General features: G+C 42.8%; 1 protein-coding gene across 6 annotated transcripts; it reads left to right on the forward strand.

The window, feature by feature from the left end:
- Nucleotides 1–59: 59 nt before the first annotated feature.
- PHC1 (polyhomeotic homolog 1 (Drosophila)) lies at nucleotides 60–21023 on the forward strand. 6 transcript variants are annotated; one of them, XM_008590857.1, is made up of 15 exons: nucleotides 60–166; nucleotides 2970–3127; nucleotides 4166–4276; nucleotides 5057–5137; nucleotides 5642–5791; nucleotides 6377–6532; nucleotides 12976–13468; nucleotides 14853–15637; nucleotides 16152–16299; nucleotides 16548–16759; nucleotides 17329–17443; nucleotides 18147–18255; nucleotides 18471–18621; nucleotides 19025–19256; nucleotides 20030–21014. In XM_008590857.1, exons 2-15 carry the CDS (start codon nucleotides 3014–3016, stop codon nucleotides 20182–20184), a joined length of 3012 nt encoding a protein of 1003 aa, XP_008589079.1. In that variant the 5' UTR covers nucleotides 60–166; nucleotides 2970–3013; the 3' UTR covers nucleotides 20185–21014. The 6 variants fall into 6 exon arrangements, with proteins under 6 accessions (XP_008589079.1, XP_008589078.1, XP_008589081.1 ...); XM_008590856.1 differs by having other exon boundaries at nucleotides 80–166; nucleotides 4166–4327; nucleotides 20030–21023; XM_008590855.1 differs by lacking the exon at nucleotides 60–166 and adding an exon at nucleotides 213–482 and having other exon boundaries at nucleotides 20030–21023.
- Nucleotides 21024–21814: the final 791 nt, after the last annotated feature.

A 21814-nucleotide genomic window follows, 5' to 3' on the forward strand; every position in this document is an offset into this window, starting at 1 on the left:
GCCTCCCACCCCGCCCTCGGCGCCCCCGCCCCTCCAGGAAGGGGAGGAGGCGAGGGGAGCCCGCCGCGGAGGCCGAGCGACCCCCCGCCCAGCCCGGCGAGCGGGGACCCCGGCACATGAGGCGGACGCCCCCCGGGAGGACGCGGGTGCAGAGCCGCGCGCGAAGGTAACCGGGCGGCCGCGGGCCGGGAGGGCGGCACCTCGGGGGGCTTGGCTGCGTGGGGATGTTTCTGCAGCCGCCTCCGCCTGTGTGACGCCCCAGGTACCTCCCCCGGCGGCTTCCCTGCCTGCCCCTAGCGCTTCGCTCTGCGGTCCTGCGGCTCTGCCCGTCCGAGGCTTCCTGCTGCTCGTCGCGCTGTGCCCGGTGCCGTCTGCCCGTCACCCTGGTCGCTTCTGACTGCCCCTTTCTCACTCGTTTTGGCTTCTCCGGCTTCGGTCCTCCCATCCGAGCATGCTGTCCAGTTACGTCCCCGCTCTTCACGGTCCGCTGGCTTCCCTAGCCTCCAGTTCCGTGACTTCTGCTGTCTCCCTGCCGTCACTGTGCACATTTCCCTGCTCACCTGGGTCACTTTGCTCCCGGCGCACCGCTCTATCTGTCCCCGTCCCCCGGTGTATTTCATTTCTCTTGGTAGCACCGTTTTCTTCAGGACTGCATGTAGAACAAGGACCCCTGGGCGCCTGCTACCCCTGTTCTCCAGATTCCTTCCATTTCTTTGGCACAGTCTTCCCTGGAACACCCCCCTCTCCCGCCCCCTCCTCCATGCCCCATCCTTTCTACCAGACACAGTCTTCTGCAGGGATATTGACTTCCTCCAACTCTTGATCCAGTAGGCCCAGTACCAGGTCCACATCGACGTCCTTTTCCAGCTCCCTTGCGTTCGCCTGTGCACCTCCCCAGTCCAACCCATGCACACCCAGGTGCTACCGTTCAGGATGGCCATGGCTTAGCTACTCCGGAGGACCTCTATGGATCAGTTTCTCTTTCTCTTTCAGTTTAATTCCAAAAATTTCAATTTATTGTTCCTCCCAAACTGTTTGTCTTCATTTTCTTTATTTAATCTTGCAGTCACATCATCGATCGCAAATGAATAGGTTTATGTACCTGGGATCCAGGAATCCTGGTTTTTATGATAATAGCCTGTGATTTTATTGAAAGACTTTAAGTTTGGTCTCTATCTCTATCTCTGTTTCGCAGTCTGAAAAAAATATTGATAAGACTAACATTTTTGGGTAGATGAGAGGTCATACAGTTTATGAGCATTTTCATGTATGAATGTATGAATTACTATTCCTTCATAGCTAGTAAAGAGATCTCATGTCTCTGAGTCCAGTGAACTTAAGTCCAGTAATTTATGCAACTATGCGTGCTGCCTCTAATCCTTACCCACTTTTTTTCTTCACATGCTGATAATGAGGATTCATGGGTCTGTATTTGTTTAGTGCTTTGATATTTTGGCAAAAGACTGGGGAGAAGGTAGACTAGGTTGAAGCTGATATGATTTCTCCTATGTACTTTTTGGGTTATATCCATGTTTGCAGTGACATTTGCTATTCGTGAATGAAACCGAAGAGATGGTTAGAGTTCTTGGGGGATAATGATGTGATCAGATGATGCTGGGAATAGAATAAGAAACCTCCTCCACTTTATGGCCAAGACCAAAGAGTTTGATTTTACTTACTTTGCTTGCTTGTTTGTTTTGGGTGCAATTCCTAAGGTAAATCCATTCACCCTAATAAAACTGTCGACAGCCCTTAACAGAATTCTAGTTCAGTGTTTACATTCCTAAACCAAGGAGTGCTTTGGTGACCTGATATTTCTAGTGGCCCATTGCCTCAAACATAGAGAATATAGTATGTAGGTTTAACAAAAGAGAAAAGAAAATAAGAATGAGCAAAAAGACTTTATTGTCAGTGTTGTTTTAGAGGAATATTTCTTCTTGACTCTCCTCTGTCTCTTTGCTTGGTTCTTAGCAAAGTTTTCATATGTGTCTTTTTGCAGATTTTAGTGTGGTCCCCAGAGGGTAAATTCTGACACGTTAGTAGACCAAAAAGTTGAATCTTTTTTTCTTGGAGATTTTTATTGTTATGTTTCATACCTGAGAATCGTTTGTTAAAATGATAATATTACGTTCAGTTTGAAGCCTTCTTTGCAAATGGGGAAACTGAGGTATTAGGATAGAAAGTGACATGCCTCAGGTGTTGTTTGTTATTAGTAGCCTGAGCTGGAACCACTCAGCCATTTGGGCTGTATGGGCTGTAGGCTAGCTGTTCTGCTTCCTGGTTTAATGACCTTCTATGACCCATTTAACATAAAATGCAGGTAATGAGTACTCATACTGAATAACACTGCCTTAATCACAGATTTTTTAGTTTGAAGAAACGTGTTAGTATAAAGATTTGATACTCATTAGGGCTACTTCTCTAACCTCAGAAAACCTTATTTCCACAATTGTAAAATGGGGATAATAATATTTACCTTATAGCACTGTGAGAGAGAATACAGGTGAAGTGCCTAGCCCAGTGAGAGGAGGCAACTAGTAGCTTCTCAGTGCATGGTGACCATTGTTGAGATGATAATGATGCAGATGGAGATAAAAGTAAGGTAACAGCAGATTTTAAATGGGAAGGTTTTAAACTGTTAAAAAGTACCATGGGACTGTAAAGTGGCCTTACTATTTATTGTAAGATACTGTCTTACATTTTATTTAATGACAGTCATGAGGGAATATGAAAAGGCTGTTTCTTTTGAGACACTGCTTAGCTTCAAAAGGGGGTGGTGTGGGGAAGATATGGTTGTAAGCATGTATTGCAGATTTGGGACTTCTAAGGTCAGAGAAAAATCATGGTTTATGGAAGAAGAGGAAGATTCTTAGATAATTTATAGACTTATTGTGGTCTTAGAAAATAACAATGAAGTTAACAGTTTGGGATCAAAGTATAAATTTTAATCCTTTACTGCTTCCATCTAGGTCTTGAGTCAGAGCACCAGCCTTGGGTACCCTGGACCACTATCATGGAGACTGAGAGCGAGCAGAACTCCAATTCCACCAATGGGAGTTCCAGCTCAGGGGGCAGCTCTCGGCCCCAGATAGCTCAAATGTCACTGTATGAACGACAAGCAGTGCAGGTGAGGCTCACCTCTGAGGGGCTGTGATCTGTGAGTACAGGCTTGTAGTAGGTAAAGATACTGGGAGGTAATTGTCCTCAGTTCCTTTGCAGCAAATTGGGGAGAGTTGGATTAGGTGATAACTGAGGTCCCGTCCAGCTCTGAGAATCTTAGGAGTTTACAAAGGTTTGGGCAAGCAGAGAATGAAATTCAGTCTTTCAACTAAGGACTTTTTAATAGCAGTGTTAGATTCTAACTAACCATTTCTCGATAGATTGTTGGTTTTGAATCTTTGGCTTGTCTTGTAAATCATCTTGAGTAATGGAAGTAATGGACCTCTTCAGAGATTTATCTTTAGACGAATAGCAAATTCCATGTTTTTAAAATTCTGTGAGGGAATGAGGCCTTTTACTTAACAAAATATTTTGACTACTAGAATAACTGTGCCTAAGACCAGTTCTAATTACTAAAGAATAAGAATACAGTAAAATCCAGTTAACACTAAAACTGAACTACCAGTATAATTTTATAAATATCCGTTAGTATTATACTGTAAATATTAAAAAATGCCAATTAGTTGAAAATTTTACGCAGTAGAATCTTTCAGAAGTCACTACTCTTTTTTTAAAAAAATTTCCCCTTAGGGCTCTATTGCCTTTACTATATACCTGAAATATAGTCTTTCATTTTCTTCTTTTCTTTACAACATCTAATCAATATCCCATTTATTTTCATCCTGTCTAGTCCTTGCATTATCATGTATTTTCAGGTCCCACTTTGGGAAATAGAGTTCATGTGAACTACACTGCTTTACTTTTCTTTATATGTGATAGAAGACCAAAGAGTTAATTGCTTCTCCAGTATTTAGAAGACTATATAGACTTAGTGGTTCTAAGATGAAAATGGACAAGTTAGATGTTGATGATTTAGCCCAGTCTTCCATCTCCCTTGCTTTCTCTCCTTCCCATGGCTCCCTTTCACCAGATTACAGTGATTCATATAGAATAGGAGTTAGGAGTGGTGCATTCTAAATGTTTTGTCCTCTCTTTCTTCTCCCAGGCTCTGCAGGCACTGCAGCGGCAGCCCAATGCAGCTCAGTATTTCCACCAGTTCATGCTCCAGCAGCAGCTCAGTAATGCCCAGCTGCATAGCCTGGCTGCCGTCCAGCAGGTGAGAGGTCAGCAGCCAGCTGGCCCGAGAGGGAGGGGACAGGCACTACAGGTGGGTAGGGGACACTTTTGGGGCATATTGCATTCTGCACTAAGCCAGGCTGGGGACAGAGTCTCCTCTGCTTCCTGTTCTCCTGTAGGGGTTGCAATAAGAACTGTGGGAGAATCACCTTTTAGAGGTAGAATGTCTGTGTTCTAGACCTGTGCTGTCCAGCGTGGTAGCCTCTAGCCACAGGTAGCTACTTAGTGCTTGAACTGTGGCTAGTCCAAATTTTTAGAGTTTGAAGACATCATGTGAAAAAAAGGATGTAAAATGTCTTGGTAATTTTTTTTATATTAATTACATGTTGAAACAATAATATCTTAGATATTTTGAGTTAAATAAATTATTAAGGCTAACTTCTGTTTCTTTTTAGTTTTCCTTAATGTGCATACTAGAAAATTGTATGTGTGGCTCACATTATATCTGTATTGGATAGCTCTGGACTAGACTTACCAGTGGATTATGATGTGCCCTGACCAAAGATGCTTCTTCCATGTAAAAGAAAGTACGAGCAGGAGGATAGTTGCCTGTCTGCTCCAGGAGGGTTATTGGATTAACATATGTGGTAATGGGAGGTTTATTAGCATAGCGAATATACTTTTCCTCATTTAGAGCAGAATATCTGTGTTCGTACCTGAAATCTTTATATGTTTTGTGCCTGTGGTTTATTACTGGAATATGGAGAGTCTTTTCCGTCATTGTCTCTGCTGTTTCTTGTTTCCATTCACCTTTTAATAGGCCACAATTGCTGCCAGTCGGCAGGCCAGCTCCCCAAACACCAGCACTACACAGCAGCAGACTACCACCACCCAGGCCTCAGTGAGTATTGCCTCTCTCACGGAGACCCCTGGGTCTTTGTCTCTGGGTTAATCTACTTTGTGCAGCTGATCTGAGAGTGCTCACTGAACCATCAGTGGATATTTCTGTTCTTATGAAGAGAATGGTAGTAAAAGGGAAAGTAACCAACATAGGAGTCTTTAGTGAGGGTCTAAGAAATAAGGAAGAAATCCTTGAGAAGAAGAGGAGATAACAAAGGAAAGACTAATTTCTGGACCCTTCAATGAGAAGTAAAATCTGTTCCATTTCATTCTTTTGCCTTCTCAACTGTTAATGCCAGTGATTAGGGCCTGTTCCCTCCCCCCCATTGGTAATACCCCAAAGTAGCCAGGATGACAGTTTTGGGTAGGAAGTTATATATTTCCCCCTGACTCCATGAAAGTGAGATATTCTGTTCTGGACTGTGTCACTCTAAATTTGTCAGTCATGTACATTTCCTTTTACCTCTTCCAAATCCTTAGTCCTGGTTCCTTTCCTATCACACAGATCAATCTGGCCACCACGTCGGCTGCCCAGCTCATCAGCCGATCCCAGAGTGTGAGCTCTCCCAGTGCTACCACCTTGACGCAATCTGTGCTACTGGGCAACACCACCTCTCCACCTCTCAACCAGTCTCAGGCCCAGATGTATCTACGGGTAAGCCACACACATAGTCATCGTTGTCCCATGGGCATAATTGTTCTGTCCCTGGGAAAGTCGTGAGTGGAAGCTATTTTATTTAACCATGGTTGCCCTGATATTTTGAGAGAAACTTATCTACTTCCCATGCCTCACCCTAGAAGTAATGCTTAGTGTTCACAGGTAGCCTGCAGGTTACATTGAGATTTTAAGCTAGAAGATGTTGGCCTTAACATTTGGCCAAAATAGTGTTGCATACAGTCTGACCTTTAAACCTATTGCTCAAGCACACCAATTCTAAGTGTCATCTCTCAGCCTGTCTACTTACTGTATATAGATACTTGTTCTAAAGTTCTCATCTCAAGTTCTTTGATGTTTGACTATTTGTTATCAATCTGTAGTTGTCTACGCCTTCTAGGTTTTCTTCTGGATGATCCATTGCATATGGAGAATAAGAGGCTCCTGGGTTGGTGTGGAAAGGGGCAGGGCTTAGCTGTTAAATATCTTCTGTTTATTTTGTCTTGTGGTCCTTCCCTTCCATTTCTTCTGTCTCTTCTTTTCCTCTTGTCTTCTTGCTCTTCCTCTTTCTCCTCTCCTTGCCAGCCACAGCTGGGAAACCTGTTGCAGGTAAACCGGACCCTGGGCCGGAATGTGCCTCTCGCCTCCCAACTCATTCTGATGCCTAACGGGGCGGTGGCTGCAGTGCAGCAGGAGGTACCATCTGCTCCGTCCCCTGGAGTTCATGCAGATACAGATCAGGTCAGTGGTGACCACTTTACCTGTGGATGGGCACTGGGAGGATGAAGGAATGACCATGGACCAGGGCCGACCCTTCTGTCCCTTTACCATTTTTTAGAATTCTTATTTTTTGTGTATTTTGTTTTTCCTTCCCTTAATCACTAAGAATTTGAATCCATTACAACTTTTGAGTTTATTTGAGTTAGAAAGGGAAGTAGTTTTGCTTGAAAATAGCCCTGAGGATCTGGGAAGTCTTTTTTTCTCAATACGGGGTAAATTTCCTGATCGTCCTTTTAGTCTTCTGTGGCTTAGTTTTATTCAGGGAGTCTTAATTCTCTGTCATAGTATTGTCTTTTGAAGATAAGGAGTGATCGAAGGAATTCTGCTGTTAGATGTGCTACTGCTAGATGTGAAGCAGACCTGCTGAGTTTCTGGAGGAATCCTCATGAGTTACTGTAGTTTTCAACTTTTAGTCTCCTATTCTGGTTCACTGTTTTTCCCAGTAAAGGTCTTTCTCACCATAACTTCCCATGACTTATTCCCAAGATATATTTTTGAGCCTGAATTTTTAGCTTCTTATGGATGGGATACAAACTAGGATCTTATATTAATTATCTCATCCTTCTAATTTATCAATTAGAAAGTAAATATTCAACTCTTTTTTTTTGGTGGCTGGCTGATATAGAGATCCAAATCTTTGACCTTGGTGTTACAGCTTCATGCTCTAACCAACCGAGCTATCTGGCCAGCCCAAGCTCTTTCTATTGGTGTGCTCAGATATGAACTAGAAATTTTGGAAAATTAAAAAGAAATGTGAGTGGTCTTCAAAAAGCTTAGAGAACAAAAGTGCTACACTAAATGGTACTAACTTTGAGTGACACTTGTTTAGAGAAGAGTTGGCTGCATCATTTTGCAGCGGGTTTGTGTAATACTTGAACGGAGTCGTGAAGGACGGGTAGGATTCGACTTGGAGTGAGAAGAAAACGAGAGAGAACAGCAAGTGTCAGGGCATAGTACATGTGTATAAATGTGTGTGGTTGGCGGGGTTGGGGATGAAGGGGTGAATGAAGAAGAGCCAACAGGCTCGATGGTGGAGCCTAGAAGCCAAGTGAAGGAAGTTGTAGTTAACTTCATAGCTAGCAGGAACTATTGCTGGCTACTGCACAGCAGTTTAACAGAATAAGGGAAGTACTTTAGAAAGAATTGTCTCAGAACATGTGCCTGGAGAAGAGAAGTTAGGGAATCTACTAAGAGACTCTTTGGGTCATCTAGTTATAAGATAACTTTTGGGCTATCTTTTATTTTCCCTTTTTTAAGACTATGGTAATAGCAGTGGAGGTCAAGGATGAGGTTGGTCCTGCTTCCATCCATTCATTCACCAGATATTTGAGTGTCAATATATGGAGGGACAGAGGGTAGCGGTTAAAAATGTGCATCTGATGTTTGGGTCAGATTCCAGCTTAACTACTTACTGTGTGACCTTGGGCAAATGACCTAACATCTTTCTGCTGTAGTTTTTTCATCTATAAGATAGGTATTATAATACACCTACCTCAGGGTGTGTTGTGAGGACTAAATGAGTTGATATGTGTAACTGCTTGAACAGTGCCTGGGCATAGTGAGTGTTTAAGAGTGTTAACTGTTATTATTAATGTATCAGACATCCCTTAACCTTGGATGCCCAGTGATCAAATGATCATACATTTATGGAGATCATGGACCATTGAAGAACCAGATGTTAAGCAAATAGTCACCTGAATGGTATAATAATTGCTTCATTAGAAGGTACAGGATACTCTGAGAATATAGAAAGGAAACTAATTTAGCCTAGGGATGGGGGACAGAAGTCAAGGAGGTGACACTTAGGTAGGGGCCTGTAGAAGTTAGCCAGATAAGGATGTGGAAGGAGAGTGTTGAAGGCAGGAGAACATTATGTCCAAAGGCTCTGAGGTGGGAAGAAACTCGATTTGTTTCAGGGATTAGAAAAAGGCTTGTATTCCTGGAGTTTGGCAAAGGGGGCTAGACAGGTTGGAGGAAGCTTATCTTGTAGGGCCTTGGGGGCTGTGTTTAGGATTTTGGGCTTTATGCAAAGGGCAGTAGGAAGATATAGAAGGATTTTAAACATGGAAGTGACATGGAGAGATTTGAGGGTTTTTTTTTTAAAGACCATGTTGACTCCTCTATGGAGACTAAATGGAATTGACCTGAGTGAATATAGGGAGAATAATAGTGTTATAGCAGTGTAGGGGAAGGATGGTGTTTGGAGTTTTTTTTTAAAGACCATGTTGACTCCTCTATGGAGACTAAATGGAATTGGCCTGAGTGAATATAGGGAGAATAATAGTGTTATAGCAGTGTAGGGGAAGGATGGTGTTTGGATTAGGTGGATAACAGTGGAGATGGACAGAAGTGCGTAGATTTGAGAATGACTTAGAAGAACCGTGGAAGAAGGTGAACTGATTCAGTGGATGGGGAATTGAGGGACATGTCAGATATGAGATCTGACATAGCAGTGCAATGAAGAACATTGGAGAAGTGGATTTAGAGTGAAGTTCAGTTGGACATGCAGACTTAGAAATATTTGTGAACCATCCACGAGGAGATATTGAGATAGAAGGTCTATATATGTAGTTTTTGAGCTTAGAGGAAAGGTCTGGGTTGGAGATAAACATTTGAGAGTAGCAGGCATATAGGTGATAATTGCAGTCAAGGGAATGTTTAGAATTGCTTAAGGAGATGCTATGAATTGAAGGAAAGAATGTTTAATATGGAATCCTGAGGGTTAGAATGAGTCCTCAGAAAAGCAGTTCAAGGTTGGCTAGAAGGTGATGGGCTCACAACAGGGAGTGGGAGAGAATGACACAGAGATAGGAAAACCTGGATATGAAGACAAGGGAACAGAATGTTACAAGGTGTGTGTATGTGTGTGTGTGTGTGTGTGTGTGTGCTCATCTCTTGCAGATGTAGTAGAGGGAAAGAAGGATGGATTTATGTGGAGGGAAAGCTGTTTCAGTTGGGGGGGTGGCTTGAATCCAAAGTAGTATGAGTTTGAGGAATGAATGGATAGTGGGAATGAATACAGTGAATGAACAATTGTTAAAAGTTAGTTGTGACAGAAAAGGAGGGCAAAGCTGGGGGAGGGAAATTTGTGGTTCAGACATGGTGATGGGAGGGAGCCGATAGAGTAGGAGAAGCTGAAGAGACAGGAAACAGTGAATATTAGGAGCTTCTTGAGAAGATAGGAGGAGGCAGGATCCAGAGCACAGAGAAGGATTGCCATTTGACAAGTAGAAGGGTAGAAAGGAGAAAAGGGGAAAGGGAAGTAGTAGATCGCAGGTAGGTGGTAGAACCGACTACGTAATGCTCGTATAATGGTTTTTATTTTCTCTGCAGAGGTGAAGAGAGGAGAAAGAGAAGGTGGTTCTGAGTTATAGGAGAGTAGGAAAGTTTGAAATAGCCATTATGGAAAGGAAACTGATTAGAAAAACTAATATCTGGTATAATTGCCAGATAATATGTGCCCCAGCACCCTGTCCTGATGATTCTTGTAAATATCTCTCAAAAGCTGTCCCCTCTTTAATGCTGCTGCCTGAATTCAGGTTCTGATCATTTTCTTCTGGATTACTGTGCTAGTTTTCTAAATGGTCTTATTGAATTCAGTCTCATCTACTTATAATCCTCTTTCACCTTACAATCAGGATAATTTTTTTTAAATAAGGAAATATATGTTGTTAATAATTTTATTTTTGTTATTTTTTTTTTTTTTGGCGCTGGCCAGTATAGGGATCCAAACTCTTGACCTTGGTAATTTTATTTTTAATTGTACCTGTGGTACATGGAATTTGATAAATCATAATCCTTGGCTCATGACACTCTCATCGCTGGTCCATTTATGGCCCACTTTTATTTATTTATTCAGTGATATTTAATAATGTAATAAGCCATCCCCAGTTTTGTCGACTGTGTGCCCCACCCATGGTTGTGTTCATTCTGATTTCTGGGTTCATCCTTCTGTTGGCTCCCTTTTCACATAGCTTTATTGCACCTATGTGTATGCGTGTGTGTGTGTGTGTAATTTTTTTTTTTTTTTTTTGCATCTATGTGTATTTCTAAAAAGTACTTTTTATTATGGAAAATTTCAAACACATAAGAAAACAGAGAAAGAATGTGAATCCCTATATACAGCCATCTGGCTTCGATAATTATCAACACATAGCCAGTCTATTCAGGCCCTTTCTTCTGCCTGTGGATTATTTGGAAGTAAATCCCAGACACCATATATATATCTTATTTATATTTATATTTATCAGGTGCTTGTGCTGGTATGTAATCTTTTTGAGAATGCTTGCTTAATAGCATATTTTCAAGATCTGTTTATTTTGTTGCAGTCATGGTAGTTTATTAATTTTAATTTTTGTATAATTGTATGCATATACTATAGTTTATTCATCTTCTCTTCTGTAGATGGAATAGGTTCCATTTAAGAAACCACTTTCCTGCCAGCCACCAAAAAAAAAAAAGGAAACCACTGCTTTCTTTGCTCGTCTGTAAGAAGCAGCTCCTCATCTTTTAAAGTTTTCTCATGAGATTGTTGCAGTTCAGTCACATCCTCAGGCTCCACTTCTAATTGCAGTTCTCTTGCTTTTTCTACCCCATCTGTAGTTACTTTCTCCACTGAAGTCTAGCACCCCTCAAAGTCATCCTTGAGGGTTGGAATCAACTTTTTCCAAATTCCTGTTAATGTTGATATTTTGACTTTCTGCCTTGAATCTTGAATGTTCTTAATAGCATCTAGAATGGTGAATACTTTTCCAGAAGGTTTTCAGTTTACTTTGCCCATATCTGTCAGAGGAATCACTGTCTATGGCAGCTATAGCCTTATGAAATGTATTTCATATATAATAGGACTTGAAAATCGAGATTACTCCTTGATCTGTGGGCTACAGAATGGATGTTGTATTAGCAGGCATGAAAACAACACTAACCTCCTTGTACATCTCTATCAGAGCTCTTGGGTGAACAGGTGCATTGTCAAGGAGCAGTAATATTTTGAAAAGAATCTTTTTTTTCCAACCAGTAGGTCTCAACGGTGGGCTTAAAATATTCATAAAATATTCAGTAAACCATGCTGTAAACTGATGTGCTGTCATCTAGGCTTTGCTGTTCCATTTATAGAGCATAGGCAGAGTAGATTTAGCATCATTCTTAAGGGCCCTTGGATTTTCAGGACAGTAAATGAGCATTGTCTTTAACTTAAAGTCACCAGCTGCGTTAGCCCCTAACTATGCTGAGAGTCAGCCTGTCCTTGGAAGCTTTGAAGCCAGGCATTGACTTCTCACTAGCTCTGAAAGTCCTAGATGGCATTTTCTCCCAATATAAGTCTGTATTGTCTGCATTGAAAACATTGTGTTGCTACCTGCATCAGGGATCTTAGCTACACCTTCCGGATAACTTGCTGCAACTTCTACATCAGCACCTGCTGCTTCACCTGGCACTTGTATGTTATGGAGACAGCTTTTTCCTTAAGCCTCATTAGCTAACCTCTGCCAGCTTCAATCTTTTCTTCTGCAGCTTCCTCACCTCTCTCAGCCTTTGTAGAATTGAAGATAGGGCCTTGCTCTGAATTAGGCTTTGGCTTAAGTGAATGTTGTAGCTGGCTTGATCTTCTATCTAGACCACTAAGACTTTCTCCATCTCAGCAATAAGGTGGTTTCACTTTCTTACCATTTGTGTGCTCACTGGAGTGGCACTTTTAATTTTCTTCAGGAACTTTTCCTTTGCATTTACAACTTGGCTGACTGGTGCAAGAGGCCGAGTTTTCAGCCTATCTTAGCATTTGACATGCCTTCCATTTCTAGCTTTTGATTTAAAGAGAGAGACGTGTGACTCTTCCTTTCACTTGCACACTTGGAGGCCATTATTATTGGCCTAATTTCAATACTGTTGTGTCTCAGGAGATAGGGAGGCCCGAGAAGAAGAAAGATGGGAAATGGCCAGTCAGTGGAGCAGTCAGAACACACACATTTAAGTTTGCCATCTTATATGGGCATGGTTTTATGGCACCTCAAAACAGTTACAACAGTAACATCAAGTATCACTGATCACAGGTCACTATAACAGACATAATAATGAAAAAGTTTGAAATATTGTGAGAATTACCAAAATGTGACACAGAGACACAAAGTGAGCACATGCTGTTGGGAAAATGGCACCGATAGACTTGGTTGACACAGGGTTGCCAAAAACCTTCAATTTGTAAAAAAAAACACAATATCTGGAAAGTGTAGTAAAGCAAAGCATGGTAAAACTAGGTGTGCCTGTATATTGTCATAAAGGTGGTACAAGGTGAGGTGGGCTGTGGACTCTGACACTGAATACCTTTGTTGCTTTTGAATCAGTTACAGAAATCTCACTTTAATGGCTTCTGTCCTCCTTTTCTTAATCTATTTTTTTGTATCTTTCAGGTGCAGAACTTGGCAATGAGGAACCAACAGGCCCCAGCCCAAGGACCCCAAATGCAAGGCTCCACTCAGAAGGCTATTCCTCCTGGAGCCTCCCCTGTCTCTAGCCTCTCCCAGGCCTCTAGCCAGGCCCTAGCTATGGCACAGGCTTCCTCTGGGGCCTCAGGCCAGTCCCTCAACCTTAGTCAAGCTGGTGGAGGTAGTGGGAATAGCATCCCTGGGTCCATGGGTCCAGGTGGAGGTGGCCAGGCACCCGGAGGTTTGGGTCAATTGCCTTCCTCAGGAATGGGTGGTGGGAGCTGTCCCAGAAAGGGCACAGGTGTGGTGCAGCCCTTGCCTACAGCCCAGACAGTGACTGTGAGCCAGGGCAGCCAGACAGAGGCAGAAAGTGCAGCAGCCAAAAAGGCAGAAGCAGATGGGAGTGGACAGCAGAATGTGGGCATGAACTTGACACGGACAGCTACACCCGCCCCCAGTCAGACACTTATTAGCTCAGGTAAGTCGTCATTATTGTCTCAGAACTTGTTTGAAATCTTTAGAGTACTTTTCTTTCTGCTTCTCTTGGCCCTGGAGTAGTAGAAGGAAAGAATCACATCAGCCTTGGACATACTACATTAGTTCAGGGACAGGAGGACAGGTAACAGATACAGATCGTGTCTGTTTCCACCAGGTGGTAGTCAGCTTACAAGTTGCTTTGTCTACTTTCTGAGGCCATGAGTTCTTGAGTTTACTCTCCCTATCCATCCGTTCACCCAGTTCTTACTGAATTGCCTCCCGTATCCTAGGAGGTGCTGGGGGTACATTTTTGAAAAGCAGATTCGCTGTTCTTGTGTAACTTAGGATTTAGTATAAGGGATGAACTCTTTCGTCACTCTGTGTTTAATGTGGTTAGTTGGTCCAGTGGAGAGCACATACAGTATAAATGCCTTAGAGCACTTAAGACTAGCAAATAGAGCCATGGTTAATATAGCCAATCTGTGATTATCTGTATCAGTGATGAGAATAAAAAAGAATAAATCATAATAACCTTAAAATAGCTTATACTTGCTTTCAGACTGTGGGTCAGATATAGTTAGCTGTGTGTACTTTACTTGGTAATGTTGATTTTTACCTTTGTTTCTAGCACCCACCAGTCATTGATATACAGTATTTGGATAATTTACTCACAAAATAGTAAGAGTTAATTATCACTGTATTGTCAGTCCTTGATATTTACATACTGTAGCACTTCTGTTTCCAAAGTGCTCTCATACTGCATACTTTGTGTGTTCTCTGGACAATCTAGTAAAATATGGAGGGATGGAGATTGTCAACCCCAGTTTACAGTGGAGGAAATGGAGCACAGTCAGAGCGCATAGCTGCAGGCTCTGAAGACTTCTTAGAGGGTGACCTAAACTGATGATGGAAAATGTTGGTATCTTTAACTCTGGGTATTTATTCTCTCAGTGAATATTATGTGCTTCTCATGTGTCAGGCACTGGGCTGGGTTCTAGGGATGTGAAAATGAATAAAACATGAAATCAGCCTTTGAAAAACTCAGTCTTATATGGAGGAGGGGTCAAACATTCTCCTTTGCTGAGTACAGAGTAAAAGGATATGATACTTAAGTATAGCAAAGAAAATAAAGAAATCACTGAGGATTGTTCAGTGATTAAGCAAGGGAGTTCGTTCTTTGAAATCTTTAAGATTAGAGGTAGTAATGTCTGACTCTGGAAACGGTCTGTATGAGGTGATGTCCAAGTTCCATAAGGCTAGGTTTCCATTCATTGTATGATTCCAGTACTAGGAACACCTTGGAAAGATTATTTGACTTTTAATTTAGAATGATTATTATTTTCCGCTTTTTTTTCTCTTTGTTCCATTCTGGGCTTGTTCTGTAGCCACCTACACACAGATCCAGCCCCATTCACTGATTCAGCAACAGCAGCAGATCCATCTCCAGCAGAAGCAGGTGGTGATCCAGCAGCAGATCGCCATCCACCACCAGCAACAGTTCCAGCACCGTCAGTCCCAGCTGCTTCACACAGCCACACACCTCCAGCTGGCCCAGCAGCAGCAGCAGCAGCAGCAGCAGCAGCAGCAACAGCAGCAGCAAGCCACAACCCTCACTGCCCCTCAGCCACCACAGGTCCCACCTACTCAGCAGGTCCCACCTTCCCAGTCCCAGCAGCAAGCCCAAACCCTGGTTGTTCAACCCATGCTTCAGTCTTCACCCCTGTCCCTTCCACCTGACCCAACCCCCAAGCCACCCATCCCCATCCAATCCAAACCACCTGTAACGCCTATCAAGCCTCCTCAGTTAGGGGCTGCTAAGATGTCTGCTACCCAGCAACCACCACCCCATATCCCTGTGCAAGTTGTGGGCACCCGCCAGCCAGGTACAGCCCAGGCACAGGCTTTGGGGTTGGCACAGCTGGCAGCTGCTGTACCTACTTCCCGGGGGATGCCAGGTACAGTGCAGCCTGGTCAGACCCATTTGGCCTCCTCACCACCTTCATCCCAGGCTCCTGGTGCACTACAGGAGTGCCCTCCTACACTGGCCCCTGGGATGACCCTTGCTCCTGTGCAGGGGACAGCACATGTGGTCAAGGGTGGGGCTACCACCTCCTCACCTGTTGTAGCCCAGGTCCCTGCTGCCTTCTACATGCAGTCTGTGCACCTGCCGGTGAGTGAGATCTGATGGTTTTTAAGCCACTATCACCCATGAGAGTGGACCTGGGGTTGAGAAGAAATAAAGCTTAATTTAATAAGGGAATAAAGAGTTCAGAAGGGTAATACTGATATTTATCTGCTGCTTTTTTATAAGAGAGACATTAATGTATGTAATATCTGAACTCATACTCCTAAATTTGTTATTGAAATTATTCTGGATTTTTGGATATGTACTGAGTTAGATCAAGATAGCCTTAACCAAATCAGTCTTTGGAAAAACAATAGTTCTTGTTTGGTCCGTAACAAATACAGGGTTTTAAGGTTTAAGTAAGGACTAAATGATGCATTTTCTGTTGTCCTGTTATCAAAATTATACTTCTTGGGAATAACCAGGAATTTTAATGTGGGAAGTATACAAATTGGGGAATTTGGAACTAAGAAAATTTGCTCTGAGTATGGGGGAGTAATTGTGGTTCTTTATCCTTGACTCCTAAACCTTGGTTTCTTTCCCGTTCTTCACTATGTAGGGTAAACCCCAGACAGTGGCTGTCAAACGCAAGGCTGAGTCTGAGGAGGAGAGAGACGATGTCTCCACATTGGGGTCAATGCTTCCTGCCAAGGCCTCTCCAGTAGCAGAGAGCCCAAAGGTCATGGAGGAGAAGAGCAGTCTTGGAGGTGAGTAACTGGCTTCGAAAATGCTGTTGGAGTACACAGAGAATAGAGGAAAGCTCTGAGTGAGCTAAAAGATAAATCTGGTTCAGTCGAAAATGGGCCTGAACTTGGACAAATGAGTAGACTCAAAAACGGAATCCAGCGTGAATGATCAAGGGTGAACATGTATTGTGGAAGATCAGGCTGGCTAAGCTGATAGATGGATCAATTATGTCATCGTATCTCTTCCTTAATCTGTGTTTGTTTTCCAGAGAAAGCTGAACCAGTGGTCAGTGTGAATGCTAATACCCCAAGCAGTGAAGTAGTAGCCTTGACCCCTGCCCCATCAGCACCACCTCCTACGTTAGCCATGGTGTCCAGACAAATGGGTGATTCGAAACCCCCACAAGCCATTGTGAAGCCCCAGATTCTCACCCACATCATTGAAGGCTTTGTTATCCAGGAAGGAGCAGAACCTTTTCCGGTAAGGGCAGAGCCCTAAGGTGGGACTTTCAAGTGGGGACTTGGTCTGATGGTTGTCTTTTCAAACCCCACTAAAAACAAAAGACACAGAACTAATTATTAGAGAATGGTTCAGTTGTCCTGTTTATTTAGTTGTAAAAAAGGGAACGAAGAGAAAAGGAAAGTGTGTGGACCAGAAAATGAAAATGTTGGGAAGAGGAGACAAAAAAGAAGAAAGTAACCTTTAAAGCTAAAATGTCCACTTTGGTTAACTATGTTGTTTAGAAGTGAAGGGACTTTCCTAGGTACCATCAGCTGCAAAATCAGGACTAGAACTCAGGTGTCTTGACTCCTCATGCATTCCCTAAAGCTTAGGAAGGAAAAGTACAAACTCAGGAGCCAGGGCAGGAACCTGTTCTCCAGTGGTTTATCTGAAAAAAGCCAGTTAGAGACTCTCAATTGCCATATTGAAAGTGATTCTCTCTGAAGTGGACTTGGCCATTAACTTAGAGATCTAGGCAAAGACATCATGGTGGGAAATGTTGGGAAAGCAAAAGAGAGGCTAAATTCACTAAACTTTTTCTGGGACAGGTGGGTTGTTCTCAGTTGCTGAAGGAGTCTGAGAAGCCACTACAGACTGGCCTCCCAACAGTGCTGAATGAGAATCAGTCAGGTGGCCCTTTGGGAGGGGACAGCCCATCTGCTGGTGAGTATTTATTTAGAGGTCCTTCCGGGGGGAGGAGGCTGCTGGAGATATATTTGAGGACTCTGTAAAATAGCAATTACCTATTTATTTAAAGTAGGAATTATATGAAGTCCATCTACCCACAGAAACCATATTATATATCAGAGTATGTAGAATCAGGAGTTATAGGATTAGGGGAATTTTATCAAGCTAAAATAACCTGTTGAATTATTCTTAAAAGATATAAAAAAATTATTCAAAAGATATAAAATAAGACATTTATATTCTTAATTTTCAGTTCTCCTTATTCTAGATTTTATGATCTATATTAGGGGCTCTTATTTACATTTTCCCTCGTGCTTTTGAAAATCTTTGTGGGAGAGGAATCTTGTATATTTCTAAGCATTAGTAATTAGTTCCTCTTTCCTATTCAGAAATGGAATCATATCTGAAATCTGAGAGTCTGAATTAGGATAAAATTAGTAAGACATCTAAACTGGAAATAGTCTGGTTTAAGGTTAGGAAGACTTTAAGACTTCATCATGTTCTGGAGGGACAAGTCTTTGTGGATTTAGATTTTGAACTTTGTGTTTTAGGGATTCTCAGATTATGTAAATCTTTGTGGGCAAACCCTGAGAATAATTAGAATTCGGTTCCGGGCCTAATGATGGCTTTAGGGGTGACAGAAACCCATGGTGGCTCTCTGCAATGCCTTGTTTTTCAGAGTTGGATAAGAAGGCAAATCTCCTGAAGTGCGAGTACTGTGGGAAGTACGCCCCCGCAGAGCAGTTTCGTGGCTCTAAGAGGTTCTGCTCCATGACTTGTGCTAAGAGGTAGTGTGGGCACCTGCCTCCTCGTCCCTCAGCACTGGTTTCTCCGTCTGTTACACTCCTTCTCCAGGATCATCTCACAGCTGTTATTTTATGTCTCCCTCTTTGCTTTCATTCTCTTCCCCAAATCAGCTCTTAACATACCAAATCACATTTAGGGCAGCATAGCAAGGAGGTCTATAGTACCTTTCAGGTCCTGTGTATTTTCTGTCCTGTAGGTACAATGTGAGCTGTAGCCACCAGTTCCGGCTGAAGAGGAAAAAAATTAAAGAGTTTCAAGAGGCCAACTATGCTCGAGTTCGCAGGCGTGGGCCCCGTCGCAGCTCCTCTGATATTGCTCGTGCCAAGATCCAGGGCAAGCGCCACCGGGTGAGCTTTTGTTGTAGAGTTGGCTGCCTTTAAAATGGTCCTTTTTCTTCCTCTACAGGGCAGTTCCTTTGCCCAGGTAAAAGGGTGTGCGACCAGAACTCTGCTTTCACATTGATTCCAAGAGAACCTGACCTCCTTTGTCTCACCTGAGTACTGGTTCATGTGTCCATCAATCCTTGCACTGTACTTGAGTAGAGAAAATCTAGGCCAATTGTTAGTACAAAGCGAGAATCAAGGTGTCGCAGTTTATGCTTGAGAGGTACCCGATATTAGACTTCAGGCACTTGCAAATGAAATGCAGATTATTTCACATGTGGTGAGATCATGCCTAGGGTGGTCGGGGAGGGGAGAGGGGAACTCTTGACACTGTTGTTCTTGACCTGTTTTGCTGTTTTCTCTGTAGGGTCAAGAGGACTCTAGCCGGGGTTCAGATAATTCCAGTTATGATGAAGCACTCTCCCCAACATCTCCTGGGCCTTTATCAGTAAGAGCTGGGCATGGAGAACGTGACCTGGGGAACCCCAATACAGTTCCATCTACACCAGAATTACATGGCATCAACCCTGTGTTCCTGTCCAGTAATCCTAGCCGCTGGAGTGTAGAGGAGGTGTATGAGTTTATTGCTTCTCTCCAAGGTACTGAGGGCCTCTCCAGCAGAACTCAGGTCTGCATTTCCCTGGGTTATCCCATGTGGGCCTTTGTAAAAGGGAAAATAATTAACTTTTAAGCAGTAGGGGCTTGAGTATGGTAGTATAGAGGTCCTGCTATTGATACTTAAGTTGCTTGCCTACAGCCTGATTTCCTAACTTCTGGGTTGACATCGTCTTCTTCTACCTTGTCAGCAGTTTTGCAATGTTTGATTTCCATATCTGATTCAGCTGTATTTCTCACCAGTACTTTTTGGATAAAATTTATTTTTTATGCATGATTGACTGTGTCACCCCATGGATAAGACTTTTCAGTGAGAAGGGAATTGGAAACTAAGGCACTATTGTTGCTCTGCTCCCATCAAGGCAGGACTTTTCTTGACTCCAGAGAAGAAAATCACCCTATCCTTCCTACTTGTCTGAATTCTGAGCCCTTAACAAAATGTCATAAAGGCTCTTAACATTGATCTTTTTGCCAGTGTAAAAGAAAACAGGTATTGTTTTTGCTGTATCCCCCTGCCCCCCAAGTTATTTGAATGAAGTTGTTACTGTAGTTGAAAAAACTTACTCCTTTCTTGATCTTGGCTCCTTTTTTTAAAATAGCCAGTTGCTCTAATTTCATTTTGCTTTCAAAGCATGTCATCTCAGAACTCTGGGATTAACCATCGCTAGGCCTCAGTTTCTTCATCTTTAGTTTCCCCCTCCTATCTTCTGGTGCTTTCATGCAGTTTTTCATACATGTTCTCACCATTTCTTTTTAGGCTGCCAAGAGATTGCAGAGGAGTTCCGCTCCCAGGAGATTGATGGACAGGCCCTTTTATTACTTAAGGAAGAACATCTTATGAGTGCCATGAATATCAAGTTGGGCCCTGCCCTCAAGATCTGCGCCAAGATAAATGTCCTCAAGGAGACCTAAGGTGGCCCTCTTGCACAAACCAGCCTAAGGCAGACACTCCCCACTGCCCAGGTTATACCCTGGTACCAGCAGAGACTGCAGGGAAGAGCTGTTCCAATTACGTAACTGTCTGTAGGGGGAATTACTGAGACAGGGAAGACAAGTGCAAGAATTGGTTGCTGGTGCTACATGGTGGCAGCTTTGACATTTTCTCTGGGTTCTACTTTATTTTTTTAAGTCTTTACAATTCTCACCATTTCCACCTACCCTAATACAATCTTTATAAAAGTGGCAGTCTAGAGAACTAGGACTGCTCAGCCTTATCCTGGAGTGGACCATCTAGCCAGGGTCTCAGTTCTCCAAGAGGGGGAATACATAGTATGGTAAGGCAATGAAATGGGTGGGATGTAGATTTGCCTTCCCAATGGGAGAGATAGGGTTTTAGCAAAATCTGATACTCTCCCTCTTCCCTCTGAATTGTCCCACTGTAGCTGTGGCTCAGAGTTTTCTTTGTTGTCACTTACTTAGTATTGAATATTTTCTCCTGCACACATGGCAGGGTCACCAGCCACTGTAGAGACTTGGTCGGCATCTTTCTGACTTGCTGCAGGGACTAAAAGTGTTTGACGGGCACACTTGTGGCTGTTGTCGTTCTTTCTGCATCCCGCTGCTTCCTTCCAATTTATCTGTTATCTTCTACCCTACCTTTCTTTCCAATTCCAACTCTGCTCTGTCCTATAGCTTTATAAAACAGGAGCGTGTGGCGCTGAGGTCAGGAGTATTAAGTACCTGCCTTAGCACTATTCCTTATACAACAAAAATATTAAATATTTTTTTCTTCCTCAGTAAAAGGATGAAAATTGGTCTCAGTTGTCTCTTCCTCCATTCCAGCATCTCTACCCCACTTCTTTCACACAAATGACTAGACCAACATCTTTTTTTTTTTTTAATCGTTGTTTTTGTACAAAAAGAGGTGTAGTTTTTTTTCCTCCCATTTTAAAACACCAGGGTGTGGGGAGGGATGCAAACAAATAACAAAAAAGATGCTTTTATAACATTATTTTCCTTGTTTAGAAAGAAAAAAATTACAATAGTATTGAAAAATCCAAATATGAAATAATTTCATTTTCTTCTCTAAGGCTTATAAAAGGCCCCCTGCCTATTGATTCCATCCCTCTTTTGTGTCCAGTGGAGCCATGTTACTCTTCAATGGCCCAGGGGTTTCACTATTACAGAAAGACCAGCCCTAGGTTTCTGGGCACATGGCCTAAACAGAAAGATGGAAGCATCAGCGGATTAAAAACCTTTCCCCACAGAAATGTTGTGGGCAAGAAGACACTTCCCTGAGCCAGCAGAAGGGACAGGTGCAGCAGCATTCCACACCCAGAGCAGAGGACGGCTGAGCCTTACATGTCCCAATTCTGCTTCCATTCCCTTTCCAGAAGATTGGAAAAAAAAAAGTCAAAACCACATGCCTGTGAAGAAAGTGCAGCGTAGGTTTAATTTCTAACTGGTAGAGGGAAGGAGGAGTAAGAACAGCTCTGCCAGCTTTTACTATAGATAAGAGAAGAAACCCAGCAAGGAGATCCCGCCCCCACAAGGTAAATGGGCTTCCCTTTCCTGGAACCCCCTGTAGCATAAGAGGTCAGTT

The sequence above is a fragment of the Galeopterus variegatus genome, unplaced genomic scaffold (genome assembly GCF_000696425.1).
Source record: "Galeopterus variegatus unplaced genomic scaffold, G_variegatus-3.0.2 Scaffold6406, whole genome shotgun sequence".
Taxonomy (NCBI): domain Eukaryota; kingdom Metazoa; phylum Chordata; class Mammalia; order Dermoptera; family Cynocephalidae; genus Galeopterus; species Galeopterus variegatus.